This window comes from Anser anser, assembly GCF_964211835.1.
Source record: "Anser anser genome assembly, chromosome: Z".
Lineage (NCBI taxonomy): Eukaryota > Metazoa > Chordata > Aves > Anseriformes > Anatidae > Anser > Anser anser.
In genome coordinates, this window is record NC_139723.1 from 9805170 (window position 1) to 9814813 (window position 9644).

The window sequence follows — 9644 nt, forward strand, 5'->3', positions numbered from 1 at the left end:
AGCTGTGGTTACTTTCATGATTCAGGTTAGAATTTAGAGTAAGGGTGTGATTCTAATTCTACATTTTCATTGTCTTGTTCGGCCTTTGGTCTATTACTCTTTTGAGCTCCTTTGTCTTCATTTATCGCATCATAATGCAAGAAAAATCAGTGCCATAGCATGATAAGGTTATCTGTAGACTAGCAGAACAACACAGAGGAGCTTCCAACGTACTGAAACACACTTGTGCATATTCATAAAGTCTTCCCTGGTATTATTTTTTTCCCATGCCAACTGGAAGCCTTCCAAGTAGTTCCTAGAAGGTTTAAGCATGACTATTCTTGAGGGACCATTTACAAAAAGTGGTTTGTGTGTGACTACTCTCTTTTGGAGGCTAAGAAAGTTTTTGAGCATAGACACCATCAGTTCTTTGCCAGACAGCTTAAGTGGCCAGAAACTTTCCCATGGTTAGCATAGAAGTAAAAACATAATCTCAGTGTCCTTAGCAAACACTACAGTCCTTTGAGAGAAGAAATTACATTGTTTTCCAATGTTGCTGGCTGCAAGACTTAACTGAGGCGCTCACCCATCAAAATGTCATCATTGAATTACTTCCAGGTGTGATGCAGAAACATTAAAATGATTCATACATTAAAAAAAAAAAAAAAAAAAAAAAAACTAGCCAAACCTGAATGTCACATTTTCTATAAAGTGTCCTCTGGCTCATGAGGCTTAGCCACCAAGCCTTTGTCTGGTGTAGCCACACCTTATGAATTATGATAATTGAAAATGTGTCTAAGAAATCATCCTCAGTTGGCTGTTTCTAAAATAATTAGTGATTTGCTCATCTGTGCATCTGCTTATGGGCATCTTGGCAGGATCTGTGTTACTATATTTCTTCTTTCTTTCATCAAAGAGACATTAATCAGCCTTCTGAGAGAATAAGAATAAATTAATGATAAGTCAATGCCTAAAGAGATTTGCCTTTACTAACTCTATTAATGCTTCATTTTTGCCATGTTGCTGCTCATGAACCACTGTCCAATGGTCTGCACCATTTGTAAGACTGTTATGTCATCTTTTGGAACACAGAAGCAAGTACTGTTTTATCCATACCCCATGCTACTCTGGATATTCCTCGTGTCTTTACAGAGGAGCCAGGGTGACTGATGTGATCCTTGACCACTGACTGCTGTGACCAGACTGCAAATGGTGGAAGATAAAAGGTTTGTGCTAGGAGAGTTTCCAAATAAATACAATTAGTCCCATTTTTCCAAAGAACCCTCAATTTGTATATAAAAATCCCCACTCTTTTTCTTTACTTCTTGAGTAAGATTGTACAGCTCAAAGTTCTAGCAGATCATTCTGGTTCTTTAAATGGTAACTTAGGCAGTGCGTGCAAAATGTCTCCAAGCCAGAGGTGTCAAGATTTACATCCAAGCTAATATTCACTGTGCAGAATCATAATATGTATATGTTTATGAGGAAGCGCAAGTGGTTTGGAACACTATATGTAGACACTTTCTAAATCCCAGTGGCATCTTTTTTTCCTTAGTGGTTTGATTTGTTTTGCAATTGTCTTTGTGGAATGGAGAACGTTCATATCACTATGAATTTAATGTACTTGGAATAGTGAAATTTCAATTCTGACAGAATTTCCTTGTTGTACTATTTTTACCCACTTTTTACACTACTCATCACATCTTACCAGTCTTCCACTGGTTAACTTATAATAAATTCTCCTTGGTAGACACATGTGCACAAGAAAATTGTTGGTTTAGAGTGTTTTTTTTTCCACTTAGAAACAAATAAAATCAGAATTACAGATACTCAAAAAGAGATCTGTAATAATTGTATATATCACTCAGAAGACCAAGACCAGTATCACCAAAACATGCAGTCATTTGGGTTATGATGTGTTATTATCAATAGCATAGATTTGTTCATGGTGTTAACTGTGTCTGAGAAAGTATTCCAGAAAAGTACCCCATTTTTTAGCGGGATTCTGTCAGAAGTGCACTCTTGTGACAGAGTAAGAAAATTTGTTTTATTTATTTATTTATTTTTGGTCTACTTTTTTGGCTATTATCAGATTCACTACATCATTCTCTCTTGTGAGAGGTTCTAGTGCAGAAGAATGAGTTCAGCATTACTGGGCCATGCACATTTCAGTTGCTGTGAATGTTGGAAAGCCATGGTAAAAAATTTCTGCCCTGCAAAACAAAGAACAAAATAGTACAAGCTTTAAAATAAAGAAACTGAAGTACTGATACTATCAAACCATTCTCCTCCTGCTCCCCCCCCCAAAAAAAAGGGAAAGAAAAAGAAAAAAAAAAGAAAAAGAAAAAGAAAAAGAAAAAGAAAAAGAAAAAGAAAGAAAAAGAAAAAGAAAAAGAAAAAGAAAAAGAAAAAGAAAAAGAAAAAGAAAAAGAAAAAGAAAAAGAAAAAGAAAAAGAAAAAGAAAAAGAAAAAGAAAAAGAAAAAGAAAAAGAAAAAGAAAAAGAAAAAGAAAAAGAAAAAGAAAAAGAAAAAGAAAAAGAAAAAGAATGAAAAATTACACTCCATTTCTGTTTATCACATGTTGTTTTTCAGAGTTTTTCACCCTAAATTGATTACTCAGTAAAAAACATCCTGTAGAAAGGCTGTGAGTGCTGCTTCCACCACAATCTACACAAATACAGTGGCATTTCAGTACCTCTCTCGGAAATCTGGTACTTTCCTACTTCGGCTTCCCACTGCTTCTGCAGCCTTGTCATAGAAGGCTAGATGAGACAGGGAGGTGAAATCAGAAGGAAAGAAAGGATTATAATGGAGAGTGAAAAAAAAAAAATGTGTAAAGCAGTATATCACATATATATGTATATATATATATAAATCAGTATCAGCTCTTTTAATGGTGTAACACTTCAGAAATTGTCAACAATCCAGATATTATTGTCTGCATACATGGGCTACACCTTGAAAGAAAAGGTGACTAGAATTTATCTCCCTAATTAGGATTTGCTCAGTAGTTTTAAAGCAGCTGCTAGCTTCCGTGTCCTTTCTGCACTCTGCTTCAGTAGGACTTGCACCTGACACTGTATATTCCTTTATCTAGCTTATGTCCATGAATGAATCTTGATGAACTTCTGCCATTGCAAAGCATCTACGGAGTCCACATTTCAGCTCAACACTGTGTAATAGCCACTGTGGATTGTCTCCTTGCTGGTCCTGTATTGGCCATATCTTTGATTATGTGTTCAAATACTTTCAAAAAGATCTTTTTTTCAAATTCACCAACAGCTTCTTTTATTATTGATCTCTCACTTTTACCAGCTTGTCAGCCCCTGCATTTAAAGGCATCTTTGGAATTTTATTTTTTTTTTCAGACAGAAAATAGTTTTTTTTGTTCTTTTTTGTTTGTTTGTTTTTGTTTTTACATAGCAAAGGTATCCAAAATCTCAGTGATTGTTGATCACTTTTGCATTTCAGAACTGAAAATTATTACAACTATTAAAATCAGACATGCTTTTAACCTACAATATTTGAAGAAGAGACTCAGAAGTACTACGCAATGTTTAGGTTAATTGGTCCCTCTGAGTCTGCTGTTTTATGGCTGGCATGATCTCTTCCCTGTGCTCTCAGACCCAGTCAAATATTCAGCTGGCAATGTAAGTGTCAGCAATGGATGAAGCAGGGCTTTTGGTCCAGCAGTGTTTCGTAGCAAATGAGTCTAATTTGGAAAGATCTTGCCCTCTCATGTCAGTAAAAAAGATAGCCAAAGTCAAATATTGACTGACTCAGCTAGTTCTGATGGGCTGCCACAAGCTGCCTGACTGGCTTATAAGAATTGGAAGCATTTCAGCCCAATCACAAATTGACTCAAACAATCAGGATATGAAACACATTCACTATAGCAATCATATTTAGCTTGCTAATGATCTAGCAAACAAAAGAATCACAGAGTCATCTAGGTTGGACAAGACCTTCAAGATCATGAAGTCCAAACATCAATCTGATCTACAGAATTCCGTAACTAAACAATGTCCATTAGTGCCACATCCATGTCTCTTATATACCTCCAGAGATGAGGACTCCACCAGTTCCCTGGGCAGACCATTTTACTGTGGTAAAAGAGTAGCTACACGTAATTAAAGAAGTCCTGAAAACCTCCCTAAAGTCTGTAAGATCAACATCAATAACAATGAGAAAGAGGCTTTTCATCAAGCATCCAGCTATCACAAAATATTGGAATCACAGAATGGTTTGGGTTGGAAGGGACCTTGAAGACCATCTAACTCCAACCTCCCTGCCATGGGCAGGGATACTTCCCAGCACACCAGGTTGCTCTAAGTCCCATCCAAGCTGGCCTTGAACACTTCCAAGGATGGGGCATCCACAGATTCTCTGGGCAACCTGTTCCAGTGCCTCACCACCCTCGTAGCAAAGAATTTACTTATATCTAATCTAAATCTACCCTCTTTTAGTTTAAAGCCATTACTCCTTGTCCCGTCACTACATTCCATAATATAGAATCTCTTCCCATCTTTCCTGTAGGCCCCCTTTAGGTACTGGAAGGCCACTAGACAGCCTCCTTGGAGCCTTCTCTTCTCCAAGCTGAACAATCCCTCAGCCTCTCTTCATAGGAGAGGTGCTCCTGCCCTTTGATCATCTTTGTGGCCCTCCTCTGGACTCCTTCTAATAGGTCCGTGTCCTTCTTGCCTCTGGGAGAGCAGATTGAAGAAAGGGGAAAAAAACAGCAGCTGGGAGAGAGAAGTGAGAAATGTGAGCTCTAAGCCAATCTGATGGACAAACAATAAAACTAAACGATTATGTTGCATGGAATACATAGTCATCACAACAGTGATCACAGACATGTCTGCAAATCATCTGTCTGCTTATTTCACTTTTAAGTCTGATATTAGGCTTCACTTGTGTGAAGTCCTTTCAGGAAGTGCTTTGATACCTGCTGAGGGAATTACACCAACAGTGAGTTCTGGTTGTTATTGCTCAAGTCTTTGAACAGAAGATGAACATGGAAAAAAATCTGCATCTGGCATTTCAGACTATTTCCGGGAAGAACCTCTGGGCTTATGTGGCAAGGTTCTGGCAGCAGAGGGGCTGCAGGGATGGTCTCTGTAAGCAGAGCCCAGCAGCTGCATCATGTTAGAGGAGAGCCAGCTCCAGATGGCTCCAAAAGGGACCTGTCACTAGCCAGAGCTGAGCTATGAGTGAGGCTGGTTGTGCGTCTTGAAAAATGTGTTTAACAAAGGAGAAAAATATGGTGCAATGGCAGCTGGGACTGAGGAGTGAGAAACATAGGGGAGCAGTTCTTGAAGAGCTGCTGCCTGTGGGCAACCCCACAGGATCAGTTCAGGAAGGACAGCATCCCGTGAGAAGGAACCCATGTGGAGAAGGGGCAGGGAGTGACCATGAAAGAGCAGAGGAGATAAAGTGTCATGGGCTGACCATAGCCCCCATTCTCCATTCCCCTGTGCTGAGCAGGGGGAGGAGGAATAAATGGTGGATGGGGAAAGGTGTTTTTAGTTTGCTTTTAGTTTCCCACTGCTGTAGTCTGCTAGTGATAGGCAATAAATTACATTAATTTCCCTGTAATAAGTCTGTTTTGCTTGTGATGGTGTCTGGTGAGTGATCTCCCTGTCCTTACACCAATCCTTGAGTCCTTTCCATTTTATTTTCTCCCCGTGTTCTTTTGGGGAAGGGGAGTGAGAGAGTGGTAGTGATGGACTCAGCTGCCCATCAGTGTGAAGCCCCCACACCTACTCTGAATTTCTACACCTCTGAGCAGTTTTGGTCCTTGTCATCATATAACCAGGCTACAGAAGAGCAAGGAGAAAGAAAGAGAAGGGAAGTCCTGTATCCTGTCTCTGTAGCACTGCAAGCCAAGCAGCATTGCTGAAGCACAGTACAGCACCTGCATGTTAGTGCAGCAATGTCAGCAACTGCTTATCAGCAATGATCTAAGTGATCATTAGGTACTTTTATAGAACATTAATGAACAAAAGATTTCCTGTCTACCAAGATGGTTCTGGTGGAGGGTACTTCTACTGCAGTCACTGGGTGACTTTGCCCCTTTCTGGAGTTGTGACGTTGCTTTGTGACAGGTGAGAAAATTTGCCATTGTAAAATCATTTCTAAGTCTTGCCCCTTGCACTGTCCACTCCTGTGTTGTACTTGTTCCAGCCTGCATTGGATGATAGTTACCTCTGTGTGAATCCTCCATCGGCTCAGCTATTATGATGGTGTTTTCCTGAGGAAAAGACATTGACAGGGATGAAAATAAAGGTGCAACCTATGCAAACCTATATTGTGTTAGGAGGAAAACATTTTTACAGACAAGATCAGTCATGTAATTGACTTGTATGTCTCCATCAACAGGAAAGCATTTACCAAAACAGTTGAAATTAATCCAGCAAAGCTTCCTTTTTGAAGGTTTTCTGGGTAAATTTGTCTGAGAAAAAAATATATATATCTTCCATTGCCATTTACATCCATGTATCCTTCTTGTAGGAAAAAAGATCCCGTTCAAAATGTTACCAAACTGAATGTAAAAGCAGATGTCAAAGAGTAATAGAAGGTATAACAGAACAGATAATGCATGAGTCCCAAGAGAGGAACTTCTGTGAAAGAATATGAGACAAGTTACAGACTTCATTTCTACAACAAAAAAATTCTTCAAACCTTAGAATCAGACCAACAAAAAAGGGCTCATGTTTGGGTCTGTTTTTGGTGTGCATAAATTAGGGTTTAGTCTCTATTATATTGTCTCAGTTGCATTTTTAATCCTTTAATCCTTGAATTTTCCTTATTTGCTCGTGCTGCAGAGAAAATTTTCTTAAGAAGTAGAGGCACCTATTTCTTGGAGGATTTCAATTTTAGAATCAATTTTCTCCATATTCTTCATAATGCATCAGAAACTCTACCCATTCACATCCTTTTCTCATTTACTATAGTAGAATTCACTCAGATTTTCTTCAGGCTGGCTACTTTCCTAGTTTGTGGACAGTTCTGAAGACATACTACACAAAAACAGACAGTTCAAAACATACTCATTAATGTACTTTTAAGCAAATTGTTTTTGTATTTGTTTTTACTAAGTATGGTTGTGGCCATAACCCTGGCAACTCATTTTTATCTAAGACATTTTTACAGCAAATTTTATCTAAATTTAAGAGGAAATTGAAAATACTAATAGCAATTTCCTTTCATACTAAAACTGTTTAACAAGCAATTAAAATTTATTTTTCAGCACAAGTAGAAATATTCTTCTGAGTTCTTTAATTGCTTATATGAATCAGTTAATTTCCCATTTTAGTATATATGTATATATTTAGTAAGTGTCAAAAGCTACAAGCTTTCTAATATACTGTTCAATGTGTTTAATATCCAACCCCACTTGCCTGTAGACACACTCTACCAGATTTTTATGTACTTCATCAAACTGAAGTTCATTGTGAGAGTGGTTTTGTTGTTGCAGTGATAAAATTTCTCACCTGAATCAATGGTTTCATTTTCAGTGTTCTCACAGTATTCCTTGCTTCTGCTGTACCTAATCCAACCCAAAAGATCTCTGACATGGTCCTGCATGAGACAGGAGACAAAGAGATGAAAACACTTCCTTCAACCCTCAAGTTCATTCTGAAAATATTACAGAGATTCTACATCACAGATTTGACTATTTTTTATTTTATTTTTCTTTTTTATTATTTCTTGAGCTCTTCCTTTTTTCTGCTCTAGTCCATTTGTCATAATGGGTTTTGATTCCTATCAGTTTTGCAGTGAGGACAAGAGGAGGGAAGTTATTTCACTCAAGTGAGACCCATTAGAGTGGACAAGGAGAGGAACAGGACCTGCTCTGTAATTTCTGAAGAACACACATACGTTTTTCATATATTCTTTTTCCTTATAGTGCCTGTGACAGGCAGAATCACTAAAAGCTAATATCTAAATATCCATATCTATTTGTACAAGAAGTTTTTTGCTAGCAAGCCAAAACCAGGATTGTGTATCATACTTCAGAAAACTGCCATGAAAAATTAATTAAAATTACTTGTAATGAATACAGTGTCTCAAGAAATGTGGATAACCCTCCCCCTAAAATACTTGGATATAGAAGATCAGTCATTTTGTTTTAATAATGCATCGACCTTGAATATAATATTCATTTCCAAACATTTTTATCATAAGCAAGCACCAGCACTGAGTGGTTTGAACTCCCAAGTCTTTGTTTAGACAGAGAAATAGAATAGTGAGAAAAAATCCTATGAGGTGAGTAGAAACAACATTTCAGACCCTCAGAAAAGGGAAACTAATGGAAATCTGATAACTTCAAAGGGAGGTAGAATTAAGGAAAAAACTCCCACTAAATAGCTGAATTACTTCTAAGCAAATTTGTTAATTATGTTATAATGAGTTCAGAAAAGAGAGAGATTTATTATCCAAACAAATAACATATATTTGCATATAACAAACCTTGCATATATATGTATTTCCAACTTATAGGTGGTTTAGCTGTATCCAAACACAAGGGATAAAAATAGTACTCTCAAACCAAAGGGCAAGTTTAAGGAGCTATTTAAGAGATATCCCATGCTTTTCTAGCTGATATGGAACAGCAAAATACATTAGTTTAAGCAAAAGACAAGAAAAGTTGATATTCTAATTCAACTAAGTTATTCCTTCTGATACTAGTACTTCCAGGGCTTCCGGGGATGTCCCCTCCCTGGAAGTGTTCAAGGCCAGGCTGGATGGAGCTTTGGACAACCTGGTCTAGTATCCCTGCCCATTGCAGGGGGGTTGGAACTAGGTGATCTTTAAAGTCACTTCCAAATCAAATTGTTCTATGATTCTATGATTCCTGCTAAAAAATAAGAAAATAAAAAATCACAAAGTACAGTTTACATTATTTAATTAAAGTAGAAAAAAATACAAAATTCAGCAGGCCTCTCATGACTGAATTTTCAAGTGCTTTTTTTGATGTTTGTATGCACAGATAGATGACCAATGATATTTTTAGAAGCAGCCTACAGGATGACATCAATTTGACTGCATAGTATAATGTAATTGTGAAATAATGTCTTCATTTTTACATGACTTAATGTAAGGCATAGCATGTACTTCAAAAGACACAGTCTAACAGGTAACTTTGTCTAAAACCACATTAATCTGACTAGGAGTAGTCCAAGCTCTTTTTTTTTTTTTTCTAAAACATTGAAACAAATATGATTGTATAGAATTAAGTGTCTTTTTTATTTTTCCTCTACTTTATATAAATATCTTAAACACATATTTGGATAGGTAGTTGTACATCTGAATTTATACAGGTTATATTCAGTATCAAATTACAATATGATATAATTTAAATCTGAGATTTGTATTAAATATTTGTAAATATTTTCTGGCTGATTTTTATTCAAAGGATTGCTAAAAAATATATTTGTATTTGTTTACTTAAAATCTGTTCCGTGGGTATTTTGGTAAGTGACATCACTACAGCTTTGTACTGAATAGTTTAGTATATCCTCATGAAAGATTTTTTTATCTGCATCTTCAGTTATGTAAAGCTAAATACTTCTCCATATGTGCCAACATACCATTAATATTACCAGTAAATTGGATTTATATTATAGCACATAAGCTATAATAATTTTTCACAGGCTTTTTAT

The 9644-nt window shown here is 36.8% G+C and overlaps 1 protein-coding gene across 1 annotated transcript; it reads right to left on the reverse strand.

Moving 5' to 3' along the window:
- Positions 1-1922: 1922 nt before the first annotated feature.
- On the reverse strand, positions 1923-8246 carry LOC310888974 (uncharacterized protein). Its single transcript, XM_083815927.1, has 4 exons — positions 7473-8246; positions 6184-6229; positions 2675-2741; positions 1923-2192 (listed from the first exon to the last, which is right to left on the reverse strand). The coding sequence occupies exons 1-4, from the start codon at positions 7614-7616 to the stop codon at positions 2129-2131; spliced, it is 321 nt and encodes a 106-aa protein (XP_083672053.1). The 5' UTR covers positions 7617-8246; the 3' UTR covers positions 1923-2128.
- Positions 8247-9644: the final 1398 nt, after the last annotated feature.